Below are 16,012 nucleotides of genomic sequence, written 5' to 3' on the forward strand. Positions count from 1 at the left end.
GTTACTATGATATTTATTTATTATTATTATTTATATGTTATTTACAGTAAACAAACATAAAAATCAAAACACAATGCTTAAATTGTAACATCGTAAAATAAAAAGGCGGGGTTGTCTCAAGCCAAATTAATTCATGTTTCGGATAAACTTCAAACTCCGGACCCGCATTCCGTGCCCCGTCTTCCCCCGTTTTCTCTTCCGCTCCACCAAAATTTCTTTTTTATCCTCACCGCTCTGCCCGGACTCTTTTTCCCCCCTGTTCTTCCTTTTTATCGGATTATCTTCATTGCCTTGCTCTCTCTCTTCTTCAACTAATCGAAAATGTCTCACGAAGAATTGTCTTTCATTGGTGCTCTTGACACTGGCACAACTTCAACTCGGTACGTTTGTTGAATGATGGTCTCGTGGATGAAATTGTTTATACTAATATTCAAGCTTCATCATCTTCGATCATACCGGAAAGCCTTACGCAACTCACCAAATCGAATTCGAACAGCAATATCCTCATGCGGGGTATGTTCTCATTGTTCCTATTATTTGTTCTGTTTCTAAACTCATCTAGATGGCACGAACAAAACCCTTACGAAATTATCCGAAGTGCAAAAGATTGTATCGAAGGCGCCGTGAAGAAGTTCATTCGTCAGGGTTACGATGCAGCAAAGATCAAATCCGTCGGAATCACTAACCAGCGTGAGACTACTGTACGCCATTCCTTCTAGCGTCTTTTCCGTCACTAATATTCAGGTCGCATGGAGCTCAGAAACTGGAAAACCACTGTACAACGCTATTGCTTGGCCAGACACCAGAACCGCAAGATTGGTCCACCACTTCAAGTCAAAAGACGGCGCCGAGACCCTTCACCGGACTACTGGCCTTCCCGTCTCGACCTACCCGTCCGCTCTCAAGTTGGTCTGGATGCTTGAAAACATCTCCGCTGTCCAGGAGGCTCGCGACAAGGGTACCCTCATGTTCGGCACCGTCGACACCTGGCTTGTGTACCATTTGACTGGTGGTGGTAGAGATGGTACTGATACTCGTTTCGTCACAGATACCACAAACGCGTCTCGAACCATGTTCCTCAACATCAACACTCTTAAGTACGATCCGTTCTTACTCTCATTCTTTGGCGTCGCAGAAGGCGTCAAGTTCCCAAAAGTTGTCTGCTCGGCTGATGACGAAGCATATGGAATCATTGAGGACGGCGTCCTAGGCGGAGTCCCCATCACCTCCTGTCTTGGTGACCAGTCGGCTGCTTTGGTCGGCCAGCGTGCCTTCACAATTGGCATGGGCAAGAACACATACGGCACCGGTCTGTTTTTACTCTACAACACCGGCGAGTCCCCCGTATTCTCAAACAACGGTCTGCTGACCACGGTCGCGTATCATTTTAAGGGTCAGAAACCTGTTTACGCGCTCGAAGGTTCCATTGCTGTCGGTGGCTCGGCGGTCAAGTTCTTGCGCGACAACCTGAAGCTGATCGAGGATTCCGACCAGGTCGGCCAGCTGGCAGCCAAGGTCCCAGATGCTGGCGGTGTCATCTTCGTCACCGCGTTCTCAGGCCTATTCGCTCCTTACTGGATCGACGATACCCAGGGCACAATCTACGGCATCACAAATTACACCACCCGCGAACACATTTGCCGTGCTACCATTGAGGCAACATGTTTCCAGACTCGCGCGGTGCTCGAGGCCATGCAGAAAGATTCTGGTTACGAACTGAAGGAACTCAAGGTCGACGGCGGCATGTCAAACTCGGATGTGTGCATGCAGATCCAGGCAGACATCATTGGCATCGATGTCGTCCGCCCGCAGTACCGTGAAACCACTGCGCTAGGAGCTGCCATTTCGTCAGGGTTCGCCGCCGGCGTGTATGACAAATTCGAGGACCTGCTCAAGGTCAACAAGGTTGGCGAAACAGTGTTCAAGCCCTCGATCTCGGAAAAGAAGCGCGAGAAGTACTACAAGCTCTGGGAACGTGCCGTATCTCGTTGTTCTGGCTGGCTCAAGGACGAGGACGCGGATGACGAGAGCGTCGAGGAGGAAGAGCGCAAAACTGAGGACAGAGTCTCAAAGTCGTTTGCTTAAGTTTTGTTGTTTTGTTGCTTTGCATTTCTTCCGTATATCTAGTTTTGTTTTGACATGTACTGTACGTTTACGTGTATATAAGTTTGAATCAACTTTTTTTTTATGCTACCGAAGTTACGAGGCCTCGAGCCGGTGCTGCCACCGCTTGGTCCCGTCAATGTACAACGTAAACACAAGCGAAGATGACCCGTCAGGGCCAGCAGTGTCAATATCGATCTTGCCGACTTTTGAGTTCCCATCTGGCATGTACATGATTGTCACGTCTTCCGAGTCGCGCTGCTTGTGAGTCCGAATCGGTACGTAGAATTGGCTGAACGGGCTGGTCGAGAACTCAATCGCGTCGTGCCTCCTGATGCCGTCCGGTGATGGGAACTCAATCGCAGCCGCTTCGTGCCTGTCACCAGATAGAATGACAACACCGCCAACGTCCCAAAAGTACTTCAGAATCAGTGCCCGCTCATGAAGGTATCCTGCCCACGTATCTGCCATGTCGATGCCTTGCCAGTTCTTGGTGAACGGGACTGAGGAGACAATGATCTTGAACGGCGCGTCGCGATACAGGTCGAGCCAGGCCCGCAAGTCCTGAATTTGGTCCTTGCCGAGCATGGTCTTGTTGGCATTATCTTCAAGTCGCTCAGCCGACCGGTACGTTCTAGTGTCGAGCAAGAAAAACGGGATCCCTTGGCGCTCGAAAGTGTAGTACGTCGTGTTCTCACGCACCGGGATCGGGTTGGCGCCGGCTTGATACTCTTTCCACGCCGTGATTGCGGGCTCGTATAGTGCGACGTCGTCGGCATCGTAGTCGTTGATGATCTCGTGGTCGTCAAATACGTGCACCATCGGCAACTTGTTGAACCCGGTCAGACGCATGTCCGCGTACACGAGTCTGTAGTGCCGCCGGTACGACTCGACGTCGGTGCCCATCAGCTTCGGCGCGTCCGCGTACATAAAGTCGCCGAGGAATAAAAAGAAGTCTGCCTGCGACATTAAAGCCTTGTGGGCCCTGAACCCGTGGATCTTGAGCGGGTGGTCTAAAGGTGAGTAAGGCACACGACTGTAAGTTAGATTTTGAATACATGACAGGAAATTGGACTTACGCTTTAATGCAGGATGAACTCAGGAAACTAAATTTGCCCGGCCCGACAGGCGCGGTCTTGAAAGTACCATTTGCGGTCGGAGTGTTGTAAGCATACACTGTATCTGGTGTCAGGTTTCTGAGCACGACAGGTGTAGTGTAATCTGTTTCCGGAGAAGCATAGTCACCGAGCTTGATACCAGTCCAACCAGCCCAACTGGTGACATTAAACGGATCAACATCGTGCTCTTGAATTTCTTTATACCGGATTCCAAACGGGAACTTTAGTGCTTCTCTGATAACGAAATGGGCTTCAGTCTCAGACACGTATCCGATCCTAGTGAAAGCCAGGTTTAAGATCGGCATGACCGTGAACGCAGTATAAATCAAATCAACAACGAAGAAAACCAAAGACAGGTTCACAGCCGCGGTCAGCATCGTCAGACCCGGCCTGTTATGAGCCGGCACACCAACCAGAAGCACAGTCAATGGCGACCTGTGCCATCGCGGTACTTTCTTTTCTGTTTTTTTCTGTTTGCCTCTTTTTTTCTTTGATTTTTCTTGTTCATCTTGCTTATCTGTGGCAGTACCAGGTTGATCCTGACCTAAGCCTGCTTCGGATGCTTCAGACGAGAAGATGTAGACGAATGAAGACACGTAGATGGCAGTGACCGTGTAGAGTATATTTGGTATTACACTTGATGGGATCTACTTGATTAGTACTGCGTGTGATTAGAATGAATTCACATACCCATCGCAAGAAGATGTAACTCAATAACCTAAGCAGAGTCGATGAGATCTCACAAGAGATTACTGCAAAGGTCTTGAGTCCCATTTTATATAATGATTGATCGACCTTAAAAAAAAGGGACGAGCCGCAGGTTTATAAATTGAAGGACTACGACACTTTGTGTGAGAGTTGATAAATGCATTTAATTACCAATTACAGTAATACCAAAACAAAAGACCTTCTACGCTTAAAACAAATCAGATAACCAAAATTAAAAGCGTCCTTGTTACGTAACAAGTTTGCGCCAGACGCATTCATCACCTATAAATAATTACCAGTCACATAAAACATAATGCTCCGGACTGAATATCTGATAACTAACGCGATGGGTTTCATCATTTTGCAACGTAAAACGCTGGAAGGGTCATTAAGAAGAAATGAAAATTATCCGCGAGAATTTAATTATATAGGCGTAGTGTTTATATGATGATGCAGTTATGCTATAATTATGAAAACATGCGGCTTTCAACCCTCATCATCAAAAAATATCGTCGAAACCTCCATTGCAAACAAAAGAAATCAATTCCATCTTGACAATGTTGGCTGCAATTCGAAAAGTTCGGCCATTTCAAGAAAGGCAATTGCCTGTGAATGGCACATTTGTGCCTTCAAGGGCAGCAACTATTGGTTCAAAAGCATATCTCACAAGAAGAGTCCCGTCTTTACCTGGAAAAACTCAACCTCAGTCGCAAATGCTTAATTGGCTCGGTCCTAGAGCTTTGAATGGTGATTACTCGACAAACCCGTTTTGCTACGCACCAAGAAACCATATCCCGAACTATATTCCCCATTCCCGGTCTAAAGCAGCCAGAGACAGTGAACTTAACAGAAGAAGAAACAGAACCGGTCGAGATAACTTTGTCGCAAATCCGAACCTCGACAACACATACAGACCATTTCCTTTAAACCCGATGACTAAGACCGCGCACTTGCTGTCGAACGAACTTAAGCGTGAGATCGTCACCCAGCGGGACCGGAAACGCACGCCGGCGCAAATCAGCACCAGGCTCGGGATCAGGAAAGAACGAGTCGAGGCTGCGCTAAGGTTAGCTGATAGTGAAAAAGAATGGAGAAGTCAGGTGAGTTTATTTATACAGCAGTCTGGAAGTTGAATGATGAGTCACTTTACAATATATTTCGATTAGTCTTGAAGACATTTTTTATGGTTAGAGTTGTTCTACTGACTACTATGCTGACTGTTTTTTTTTCCATTTGTGCATACTAACAGACCAGGACAAAGTTACATCAGATATGGAGCGGTTCGCAGACAGAATGTACAGAATGATGCCAATCACAAACGGCCGGTTCCGAATTGATGTCTTCAACGCCCGCGATGTCAGAGACGTGCTCGACCCGACAAACGAAATCGTAGCCCACAAACGCGCAGGATACACAAACATGACGTTGGTCGACGAAAACTACGACGACAGCCCTGAGAACGCGGCACTGCAGCTCGGCATCAAGCCGGCGCAGACGTTGTTACGCGAAGAATTGCTGCGCGAGCAAGAACCAACAGTCACCATTGCGCCGAACGCGTCAAGAGAAGAAATCACGGCGGCGGTTAAAGGTCTGAAAGGCGACAACGCGATTGTCAAGTTTAGGAAGAAATACGTCTGGGTCGCGACACCGGCTAAAACTGGACTGGTCGGGTATAGATATGGTGCTGGCCGAGACCATCGGCGGAAGTACCGCAAGTTCAAAGACAACAGGCTGAACATTTAAATTATGTACATACTTATCGTGTAATATATTCGATCCGATGGATGCTCGTAGCGTCTATTCTATTTCTACAATTTTGAAACAAAAGCACTAAGCGTTTCAGGCTCGCCCTTTTCCCATGCCATGACCTTGCCCTGCCACTTGACACCTTTGCCGCCTCCCTTAAGTTCCTTTACAACTCCAGCGTCCCGTATTTCCGCAGCAACCTTGTCCGCGTTGTCGCCAATGACGACCAGGGCCCCACCAGTCTTTCCAGTCCCACACGCAAGTACAACAACTCCGGACCCGGGCTCCAACTTGAGCTCGGCCATGAGCATGTTGAAGTAAACCAGCGTCGATTGCTCAGGTCGATACACGTATACTTTCTTGCATTCCGCCAACTCGGTCTTGATCCTGGCTGCTTCGAGCGACGCGACCTCTGCCATCCACTGTTTCTCGCTCTTGTAAGAATCTCTCATTTGGCTGTCCAGCTTGGTAATCTTTGTTTCAATTTCCTCGGTCTGGCATGACAGTTTCGCGTTCAACGATCGGGTCAGCGTGTTCATTTCCCTTGCGTACGCACGCACCCGGTCGCCAATCAGAAAGTACAATCTGCTGTTTGCGCCTCTAATGCCGACCTGGTGCAGTAACGAAATTGCGTTCATTTCCTTTGTGTTCTTCAAATGCGTCCCGCAGCATGGGTTCGCGTCCAAGTCACCGATATGAACTACCCGTAGAATGCCTCGTTCCTGGTCATAATCATCGGGCAATTTATCTTTCTTGACTAGATCTTTGTCAGGCACCTCGACCGTGATATCTAGCCCCTGACTGATTACGTTGTTGCACCTGTCCTCCACACTCAGCACTTCTTCCTCTGTCAATTTCCGCGGAATCTCAACATAGGACATCTTCTCTCCTAAGGACCATGAAAGAGTAGGCACTTCCATCTGGTCTAGAATCGCAGACACTAAATGCTGCCCTGAATGCTGTTGCATATGATCAAACCTCCGTTTCCAGTCAAGTTCCATCTTAACTTTTGTGTCTGGTTCAAGTGGAGTTTGTACTTTATGCAGCGCAGTCAATGATTCCCTTCGAATTGCCAAAACTGGGATTTCTTTTCCTCCAGCTAGAATCATGCCGTGGTCCGAAGGTTGTCCTCCACCTGATGATTTAGCACTACCCTACTTCATAATGCTAAATTTGCCCACCTTCAGGAAACAAAATTGTGTCTTTAAACTCGACTTCATAAGCAGCATCTTCAGTCGGGACAATCACTTTTGATTTCTTTCCATTCTTAACAGGAAGAAATTCAACAGGCTTGCAACTAACGACAACAGTCTCAAATGTATCAAGATACGAATCCACCTGACACGCAAGCGCTCCTACAACAGCAGAAGTAAGCATTTCAACGTATTCAACCTGTTGAGTATGCGTTCAAACAGGGTCAATAGGCACGGGTATAATATAGCGCAGGTATATGGAGGGAGTGCGGCTCACAGATGTACAGGCGAGAGCAGCAGCCAACAACCGCTACTCCAATTAGTGCCCTCACGTCACAATACTCTCATTTCTTCTGCCTTACTGATCTGATACTAAATAACTAACCAATAATGTCGCTTTTGGCGACTATAAGAAATAAAGCGGCTCAATTGTCCTTATTCGATCCAGAACAAGAGCAACGGCCAAGTCGTGACGAGATCTTTAGGCACACATACCGTCTCCCTCCAACCGCGACCCTTCAAGAAACAATTTCAACTGAGTTCTCTCTTGAGAAATCGGCTTTGTACTTTGCTGGAAAACTGTATCTGTCCGAAGCGTATCTCGTGTTTGAATCAATCGAGTCCAGAAGCTGTACTTTTGTCATTCCCCTAGTCGCGATCCGCAGAGTCGAAAGGCTGGCGTCAAAGTCATATCTGTTTGCACTCACAATACAGACCCTACATGGCCTTAAACTAAATCTACAGTTCGTCGGGCTGAGGTCACAGATCGAGCAGTTTTGTGACAAGTTAAAGCAGAGCTTGCTCGCTAACGTCGCGGACATGCATCTACTCCGCAAATTTCTCGCAACTTTGTATTCAGAGCATTTGCTGTCAGATAAACCGTTGTTGAACAATCCCGACGCACCACTTCCTGGCGGACTAGGCCAGATCTTCAAATACCCTGGCGACGCTCGCAAACTCAGGGACAAATCAAAATTGAGACTGTGGTCAGAGTACATGCGAGATCATGGCCGCAATCTGACACTCATCCGCCTGCCGACATTTCAAAAGCTAATCAGAGTCGGTCTGCCAAATAGACTTAGAGGCGAGATTTGGGAACTGACGTCAGGATCAATGTACTTACGAGTTGCAAACCCAAACCTGTACCGGAATTTGTTAAAGGAATACGAGGGTAGAACATCGCTCGCGATTGAAGAAATCGACAAGGATCTGAACCGGTCGTTGCCGGAGTACCCGGCGTACCAGTCTGAAGAAGGAATATCTAGACTGCGCTCGGTCTTGACCATGTACAGTTGGCGTAATCAAGCGGTTGGGTACTGTCAGGCCATGAATATTGTTGTAGCTGCTCTGCTAATGTGGGTTGTTATTAAAATTTCTCTTGGAATTTTCGCTAACGAACAGCTTCATGAGTGAAGAACAGGCATTCTGGTGCTTGTCAGCCCTATGCGATGACCTGCTGCCGGGGTACTACTCCCAGACAATGTACGGCACATTATTAGACCAGAAAGTGCTGGAAGCACTGGTTGAGAAGACTATGCCGATATTGTGGGAACATCTAGTCAAATGTGATATTCAGCTCTCTGTTGTGTCTCTCCCTTGGTTCTTGTCACTCTATGTGAACTCGATGCCACTCACTTTTGCGTTCCGTATCTTAGACGTGTTTTTCCTTGAAGGACCAAAAGTTTTGTTTCAGATCGGACTTGCAATTTTGCGCATCAACGGAGAGGAATTGTTGGACGTGACCGACGACGGGTCGTTCATTTCCATTTTAAAAGACTACTTTTCTCGATTAGGCGACTCCGCACACCCGACGTCCAAGAATGAGAAATTGCGCGAGGTGACAAAGTTCCAAGAACTAATGGTTGTCGCGTTTAAAGAGTTTTCTGTTATAACCGAAGATGTCATCATTGAGCAAAGACGGAAACACAAAAATAACGTGCTCGAAGGCATCGAGTCGTTTGCCAAACGCACGCAAATCAGAAACTTGCACAAGACTGGACATCTGAGCCCGACCGATTTGTCAAACGTGTACGACCGGTTTTACGAGGCACTACAGTCGTCCCGACTTGGGCTCGGGCCGGAGAAGACAATGATGGGGTTTGATTCTTTTCAGATTTTCATGCGTGGCATTACGAACTGGGCCGTTGGGCCACATGATTTTCTCATCAGGCTGTTTCACCGATGGGATATCGAGCTGCGAGGCGGTTTGACGTTAAGTGACGTTGTGAGTGGGATTGCAAGTATCAAGGACACAGACATCATGAGCAGCATGGCGTATTTCTTTGAACTCTATGACGAGGATGGCGACAACAAAGTCGACCGAGAGGGCATTCTGCAAATGTCGGAAGGACTGCTGTACATCACCACTAACCTTGCGCCGCCGCCAATCATGATGGGCGATAACCAGGATTTGCAATCTTCATCGAGCACGGCGACCAACAAGTCAGGATCAGTGTCGCCGCCTGGGTCGAGCTCGACAGCAGACATTCCGGTTGACTACTTGTCGTCCGTCAGCGCGTTCATCAGACGGGCATTTGAGTACGCAACTGCTGACCCTGTTGATGGCCAAACCGAAGGACCTCTGATTCCGGTGGAGGGCGAGAATGAGAGAAAAGTTGAAGCAAATATAGCATTGGACCCGAACCACCCGCTGCACATTACGTTGCCTACGTTTCGGATGGTCGTTCTGGCGGACGAAGCGCTCGAGCGCCTGTTTTCGTACGAGTTTGCAGATTCAATCAAGCTGTTACCGGCTAAGGGCTCGTTACGGGAAAAAACTACGCTGAGAGATTTGTTTGACAGTCTTGTGTCGGACAGCATGCGGGTTGCCGGCGAGGTCAGGAAGCGGATAGACGACATGGAGCGGCAGGCGAGAGAGCAACAGGCCCGGGAAGACGCGGTCAGACGGGCGGGGGCGGGCACGTCGGCTCAGCAAGATGACGACGATGACGATGATGACGATGACGGCGGAGACGTGCTTGCCGGTCTCGAGACTGAAGGTGTTGTTGATTTGCAGCACAAGAACCGGGTCAAACCAGCTGGGATTGCAGAGTAATATGTGGAAAATAGAGCGCTTTGCTTTTTTTTTTTTTTATTAATTGATTGTTTTGGACGTGGGTATTTGTTAATTTGATTTTTATATTTATAAATTGCGTAAAATCTATTCATCATCATATCCTGACAAGGGCACCCGTTCGCGTTTTGGCACTGTGTCGTTAGTTCGGTCGCCGAGGAAACACAATACAGAGCAACATACAGGGATATTCAGTCGGAACAACAGCAGCATCAGCAAACAAAAACCGGCGTCTGAACGAGGTCAACACGGCGAATCCGGGAACAAGTGTGAATGCGATAGCGGCTGGCCAGAAGTACTGCGGTTGCGTGCGCGAGTAAAAGGACAGGGCCTGGCTTTGTCAGACTACACACAACACAATACTCGTTTGATACGCACCCTCATTGTCTGTTCAATCGTCATTTTTGCTGGTGTTTTTGTATGAATTTGCTGAAAGTTCGTCTGAAATTGAGATTGAAGATGTGTTGATTGGCCAGTGTTAAGTGTCAAAATGTAATGATGAATATGCATTTGCTGTATGCACTTGAATTAGCACCCTAAACCTGGCGTACGAGATGGGCTGTAACGAGTACGTCGTGATACGTGCGTGCGTCAATCAAGTAAGAGAGTACACAACCGCTGACGCATACACGCTCCAGTCTTGCTCAAGTGTATAATATACACACGTCGAATACAGCCTGTTTGAACTGGCAGTCGACTGTCAACTACGACACTATTGAGATTTGACAACGTGTATAAGATGAACAAACCATGCAGCATGGCCAACATTACAGCGGAAACCTCACAAAGTCAATTAGACAACCCCAAAGACTGTTCAGAACGGCAGGGTTAAAACATGCGCATGGAAACTTTATTACAATACTTGGCAGTATCAAACATACAAAACCGGAGTAAACAGTGTGACCATAACATTCGTACTGGCAGCAGCAGCATTAGTACTTACGACGTAAAATACGAGCGGCACTAGGTAAAGAACACACAACGATCGTTTGTAGACAATTACGTATTTTGCGGCAGACAACAGAAGCTGATCCATTAGACGTCCTAGACAGTACGCGACCCGATTCGACTCTCAGGCCATTCACGCGAAACAGCTCATCGACTGCAAAAATGAAATGAACTATACTGATCGGAAACCCGAGATCTGGCATTATCTACATTGTGTCTCATGTACTCTACGTACAAGATTTGCATTCTCCTTATTCGCGAATAGATTTTGTAGCCATGTGTAACAACTACAATTGTAATCCAGATCGATAACAAACCTATATTACACTATCCTAAAAACTTATTCTTGAAATACGCCGTTGTCGCGTTCCGTTTCTGATCATCCAGAAAATCCGAAATGCTCTACACCATTATTAGCCTGCTCCCAGCAATCCGCCAACATACGAAACTCACCTTCATGTATTCCTCAGACGCGTCCTCCAGCTTGCTAAACTGGCTCGACATGAATCCAAGCCTCTCGCCACGCTCATTGACCTCGTCAGTCATCTGACCGTACATGGTTGTCGGCCTTTGGCGCCCTGAATACATCGACGCAGCCGCCCGCGACGACGACGGTCCAGGACTCGAGTGCACCATCGACGTTGCTGCCAGCCGACGCTGTTCCCGCCGCGCACGCTCTTCTTCCATCTGCCGCTTGGACTTTGGCCGGTGTGGCCCGCCAACTATATCATTAGCATCACAGTTTTTACTTTTAAAAACATCTTACTTAGTAAATCGTAATCCGCTGGTGAAATGTACTTTGTCCCAGACATCCACTGGATCGTACTGATTGCCGGCCGCGGCGGCATTCGTTTCAGCGCGTCGTACAGCAAATCCGTAGCGGCCTCACTGTTCTTGTTTGTCGTCTTGTTTGAAAACGTTTTGCCCCAAATATTAAATAGCGCAGACTCGTTCTTGCCTATACCAACCAGCACGTCGCCGTTCATAGACACGATGCTCCTCCCCGCGTACCGCAAATCATGGTACCGCTGCACAGACAAACTCGTCAGCTCCTTTAACCCGGGCAAACTATACACCCGAATGTACCCCGCCGTCGTCACACACACCAGCACCAGCGTGTCACCTGGTCGCAGCAGCGAAATCCCGGCAACAAGCACCTTATCGTCAAACGACTTGCTGTTCAGCTTGTTCTTCGGTGGCCTGATAATTCGCACCTCCTCCTCTGTGACAGCAACGATCGCGCCCGAAATCACGACAGCCTGCGGCAACTTCTGCAAAATGTTCGGCGTCGCGACCGCGCTGACACCGTACTCGGTATCGATCGGCAAAAGCGACAGCACCTTGCTCTTCAAATGCGCTGCGCCGACAAACTTCACAGCATGCTGACCTCGGTTGGCAGGCACGACCCGAAACGTCAATAATCGGCCTAAGTTGGTGCCAACACTCAGCACGATCGAAGAGTAGCTGTCGCCTTCAATCACCATCAACGAAAACTCGATCGCAGTCGGTATCTCCAACTGTACTCCTTGGTTCGCATTGGCCGTCGTAGTCCGTAGCGGGAATCGCTTTGCGCTCGAGTCAATAAGCCCAAGTCCTGCCATATCCTCAAGGTAAATCAGCTGCATGTTCCGCAGCTCGACCAGAGCAAGCGACCCAAACTGGTACCCGACCGCCAAAAAGCCAATATCGCTATTCTTGACCGCCGTAATTGGACCACGCATTGGGTTTAACGCAAACACGGGCAAAAATCCTTCCTTCATTTTGGGATCAATCCTAGCCGCTAAATTCAAAATCACAGGCGTCCGCCCGTCGCTATCGGTGATCTGCAGCGCAGATATGCGCCGTTGTATTTCCTCCGCAGACGCTGGTTTGTTCAAACCATACTTGTAAAACACCAGCTCGCCCGTCTCACACGCGACAGACAACTCACCCATCTGTCCTGCAAACGAAATGTGCGACACCCGCACGTCGTCGCCACGGTTCAGCGCGTCCGCGATCGACACGTCCAGAATTTGCGAGTCTTCAATTTCGCCATGCGACGCGTCCCACAACCGCACGGTCCCGTCCGAATGGCCAGTCACAATGATGTTACGGATATCGAACTTGCGCAGCCGCGACGGCGCAGGCGCACCGCCAGACAGCAGCAGCTCGGGCTGTTTCTTGCGCGAGTACATCATTCCGACCCACTGCTCTCTTCTCACAGCCGCGATCGTGAACGCGGACATCCGAGGCTGGATCCAGCACAGAGACGGCGGAAACATCGACGCGACAGGTAATGCGGCTCCGGACGGGAACTCGATTGAGTACAGCTCGCCGGACGAGAGCACGGTCACGATAGCAACAGGGTCCATGTTGCCGGCATAGTACGGCGATGAGCGCGGAATCATTATAAAGTCGACCGGGTCCGCGCCAACAGGAACAGGATATATCCGCTGCCGTCGGGGCTGCGCGTAATGCTCTCCCATTGCCTGATACGACGTGATCTGCACGACCGGAGTCGGTCCAAACTCCATGTACGTCATGCCTTTGAGCGGCATGTCTGCTCGTTCCCCGCCGGCAACCAGCAGCGAGGTGTCTTCAGCGTTAGCTGTGCAGCACCACGCGATCCTGTAAATTGGTTCGCGCACAGACTGCAGGCTGACATCGGACGTGTTGAAAATCCCGGTCCGCGGTTCGTTGACGTCTGTGTCGTCAATAGTGCGGGCCTGCAGTAGCTTACCCTCTTTGGCGTCCCAGAACACAATCGACCCGTCCTCGTACGCAGTCACGATGTGGTGTCCGTTCGGGTGCCATGCTCCCGTCGTCAGCCGCGGCAGTCGCGACTGCTGAAAATGTACCGGATGTAAATCTCCACCGGGAGCGCCTGCGGGAACTTCGTATTGCAACACCAGAAACATGTTGTCATCCGCCATCGAGTACACAACCGCGCAGTTTCGGTATCCAATCAGCAACACTTGCACAGACCGCGGATGCATAGCGATAAACATGACAGGCGACACCGGCCCTCTTGGGATTGCCTTCATTTGCAAGTTGCCGATTCTGTACGGTGATTTTAACCCCCGGTCAATGTCGTACACGATTGTCAGCCCGTTGTCGAGTCCAAGAAACAACCAGTCAAGTGACGGGTCAGACTCGACAGCTGTGATGGGGATATCCGCCTGGAACACGGAGAAAACCTCTTTGGCCTCGAGTGAGAGCACAGTGACCGCGTTGTTGGCGTCAATAATTATCAAATACTGTGACCGCACTATTCGCATGTGAATGATCGCTTTACCCGGACATAAATCAAACTTAAGCTCGACACCGGGCTGACCAAAGACATACACGCGACCTGTATCCGTCCCTGCTGCGAGTAAACTCTGCACGGGATCAAAAGCCAGGACAGACACTCCGCCGTCTATACCGAATCTTGCCAGCTATTCAGATTGTCAACTGATACACACAGACAAAGACGTCACAGTACTTACGTCTTCTAGACCAAATATATGTGGAGTTAGACCGGACGACAGGTCTCTGCCAGACTTCAGTTTAAGCATTGCGTACTTAATCGCTCAGATTCTGCATATAGAAGATCAGATTGACAAATTAACAGTATTTACTAGTAACTAATAGTACACGATACTAAAAAACACTCTGAACCCGCATTAGCAGACACAGATTTATTTGTATTTGACAGTATAGTACAACCAGGTAAACAGCATGTGTACGCCCTCGAAGCGTCTCGGTGAGCATTTACGCTGACTGGGTCGGTCCGCATCCGAGTTCCGAGTGTATCCATTAAGGTTATTTTGTAAAGCTTATTTCACAAACCCTGAAACCATTGACTTTTACTATGAAGTAAAAATATACGCAAAAAAAAAGTATTAATTATACACAATTATATTTAATAAACTTTTTAAGCCTTGATAGCAGCTTCAAGAGCCTTACGACGCTTCTCAAGCTTGGTAGTGGTCTTAGTGCCCATGATACCACCACCCCAGTGACGGCGAGCCTCCTCATGCTTCTCACCAAAGTTGGACTTGATGACAGAGATCAAAGTGCTGAGCTCAGCTTTGTCAGCAGATCGAACCTCGGTCAAAGCAACAACGGCAGCGGTCTTCTTATGAACCAAAGTTCCAAGACGAGCCTTGCCCTTGACAATGGCGTAAGGGACACCCATCTTGCGGGCAAGGGCGGGTAAGAAAACAACGAGTTCGATAGGGTCGACATCGTCAGCAATGAGCAAAAGCGAAGCCTTCTTGTTCTCGACCAGACCTACAACGTGGTTGAGACCGTACTTGACAGTATAAGGCTTCTCGGAAACCTCCTCCTTCTTCTTTCCCTCGGCGATGGCAGCAGCCTCCTTGATCAAACGCTCCTTCTTCTCGGCGGTAGTCTCGGGTCTGTACTTGTTCAAGAGCTTGAACGCAGAGGTGGCTGTGTTCTTGTCGAGAGTGGTGCCAAACTGAGCAATGGCGGGAGGGACCTTCAAACGGAGTTTGAGAATCTTGCGCTGACGCTGGAGACGAACATATTCTGGCCACTTGACGAAACGAGACAAATTACGCTTGTGCTGAATGTCCTGACCGATACCATAGCTTCGTGGCCGTTTCTCAATCAAAGGATTCTTAGGGGCCTTCTTTGAGGCCTTGGCCGATGGGAATGGGGCGGGTGCTGGCTTCTTTCCTTTTGGTGGCTATAAGTCATTGAGGATCAGTCAACTGGTCAAAAGAAACTCTCAGGGGAGCTCTGCTTAGCCATGATCCTCTACAGTCTTTGCTTTTTACACAAAGACTGAGCCATAGGGACGATTTCAGATAGTATATAGAATACTAAGTGTAGTCTTTTTTGTCCCAAAATCCCGTTCAAGTTAAAACATGTAACGTTGCAATGTGATTTAAAGAGACAGAATAGTGACAGGAAACATGATTCAGGCAGATGCTCACCCTTTTGCTAGTTCAAAAACAGATGAAATATTAATACGTACCATTGTGAGTGTTGTCGAGATGGAGTCTGTTGCTGAGTGAGAAGGCTTGAACTGGTGAACGTGAGCTCCAAACTATACGAGTTGACGATGAGAGAGTTAGTGGTGCGTGACTGCTGTATTTTTAACCCTAGTACGGCTAGGGCTTTATAGAATGACA

At 48.6% G+C, this 16,012-nt stretch overlaps 8 protein-coding genes across 8 annotated transcripts; 3 read left to right on the forward strand and 5 right to left on the reverse strand.

Annotated features, from left to right (window-relative positions):
- The first annotated feature begins 161 nt into the window (after nucleotides 1–161).
- On the forward strand, nucleotides 162–2,198 carry V1512DRAFT_242957 (uncharacterized protein). The gene is made up of 4 exons (XM_066914302.1): nucleotides 162–380; nucleotides 436–513; nucleotides 563–701; nucleotides 745–2,198. The coding sequence occupies exons 1-4, from the start codon at nucleotides 322–324 to the stop codon at nucleotides 2,083–2,085; spliced, it is 1,617 nt and encodes a 538-aa protein (XP_066769627.1). The 5' UTR covers nucleotides 162–321; the 3' UTR covers nucleotides 2,086–2,198.
- On the reverse strand, nucleotides 2,143–4,345 carry V1512DRAFT_82534 (PhoD-like phosphatase-domain-containing protein). Its single transcript, XM_066918518.1, has 3 exons — nucleotides 3,912–4,345; nucleotides 3,183–3,868; nucleotides 2,143–3,139 (listed from the first exon to the last, which is right to left on the reverse strand). Exons 1-3 carry the CDS (start codon nucleotides 3,993–3,995, stop codon nucleotides 2,200–2,202), a joined length of 1,710 nt encoding a protein of 569 aa, XP_066769628.1. The 5' UTR covers nucleotides 3,996–4,345; the 3' UTR covers nucleotides 2,143–2,199.
- A 118-nt stretch (nucleotides 4,346–4,463) lies between these two features.
- V1512DRAFT_267149 (mitochondrial 37S ribosomal protein mS45) lies at nucleotides 4,464–5,740 on the forward strand. Its single transcript, XM_066917222.1, has 2 exons — nucleotides 4,464–5,029; nucleotides 5,184–5,740. The coding sequence occupies exons 1-2, from the start codon at nucleotides 4,487–4,489 to the stop codon at nucleotides 5,670–5,672; spliced, it is 1,032 nt and encodes a 343-aa protein (XP_066769629.1). The 5' UTR covers nucleotides 4,464–4,486; the 3' UTR covers nucleotides 5,673–5,740.
- V1512DRAFT_267154 (Threonyl/alanyl tRNA synthetase) lies at nucleotides 5,653–7,097 on the reverse strand. Its single transcript, XM_066917223.1, has 2 exons — nucleotides 6,857–7,097; nucleotides 5,653–6,810 (listed from the first exon to the last, which is right to left on the reverse strand). The coding sequence occupies exons 1-2, from the start codon at nucleotides 7,050–7,052 to the stop codon at nucleotides 5,738–5,740; spliced, it is 1,269 nt and encodes a 422-aa protein (XP_066769630.1). The 5' UTR covers nucleotides 7,053–7,097; the 3' UTR covers nucleotides 5,653–5,737.
- Nucleotides 7,098–7,121: 24 nt separating this feature from the next.
- V1512DRAFT_287896 (rab-GTPase-TBC domain-containing protein) lies at nucleotides 7,122–9,941 on the forward strand. Its single transcript, XM_066918126.1, has 4 exons — nucleotides 7,122–7,499; nucleotides 7,521–8,223; nucleotides 8,270–9,613; nucleotides 9,671–9,941. Exons 1-4 carry the CDS (start codon nucleotides 7,259–7,261, stop codon nucleotides 9,921–9,923), a joined length of 2,541 nt encoding a protein of 846 aa, XP_066769631.1. The 5' UTR covers nucleotides 7,122–7,258; the 3' UTR covers nucleotides 9,924–9,941.
- Nucleotides 9,942–10,028: 87 nt separating this feature from the next.
- V1512DRAFT_249596 (uncharacterized protein) lies at nucleotides 10,029–10,325 on the reverse strand (the record flags this gene model as incomplete). Its single annotated transcript, XM_066914625.1, has 3 exons — nucleotides 10,029–10,075; nucleotides 10,125–10,272; nucleotides 10,320–10,325. The coding sequence occupies 3 exons, from the start codon at nucleotides 10,323–10,325 to the stop codon at nucleotides 10,029–10,031; spliced, it is 201 nt and encodes a 66-aa protein (XP_066769632.1).
- A 637-nt stretch (nucleotides 10,326–10,962) lies between these two features.
- Nucleotides 10,963–14,604, reverse strand: V1512DRAFT_82593 (lethal giant larvae like, C-terminal-domain-containing protein). Its single transcript, XM_066918520.1, has 4 exons — nucleotides 14,357–14,604; nucleotides 11,656–14,305; nucleotides 11,343–11,611; nucleotides 10,963–11,291 (listed from the first exon to the last, which is right to left on the reverse strand). Exons 1-4 carry the CDS (start codon nucleotides 14,423–14,425, stop codon nucleotides 11,217–11,219), a joined length of 3,063 nt encoding a protein of 1,020 aa, XP_066769633.1. The 5' UTR covers nucleotides 14,426–14,604; the 3' UTR covers nucleotides 10,963–11,216.
- Nucleotides 14,605–14,735: 131 nt separating this feature from the next.
- V1512DRAFT_267164 (60S ribosomal protein eL8) lies at nucleotides 14,736–15,907 on the reverse strand. The gene is made up of 2 exons (XM_066917224.1): nucleotides 15,856–15,907; nucleotides 14,736–15,564 (listed from the first exon to the last, which is right to left on the reverse strand). Exons 1-2 carry the CDS (start codon nucleotides 15,856–15,858, stop codon nucleotides 14,785–14,787), a joined length of 783 nt encoding a protein of 260 aa, XP_066769634.1. The 5' UTR covers nucleotides 15,859–15,907; the 3' UTR covers nucleotides 14,736–14,784.
- Between the last annotated feature and the right edge of the window lie 105 nt (nucleotides 15,908–16,012).

Source organism: Lipomyces arxii (assembly GCF_038497795.1).
Source record: "Lipomyces arxii strain Phaff 12-163 unplaced genomic scaffold V1512scaffold_23, whole genome shotgun sequence".
Classification (NCBI taxonomy): domain Eukaryota; kingdom Fungi; phylum Ascomycota; class Lipomycetes; order Lipomycetales; family Lipomycetaceae; genus Lipomyces; species Lipomyces arxii.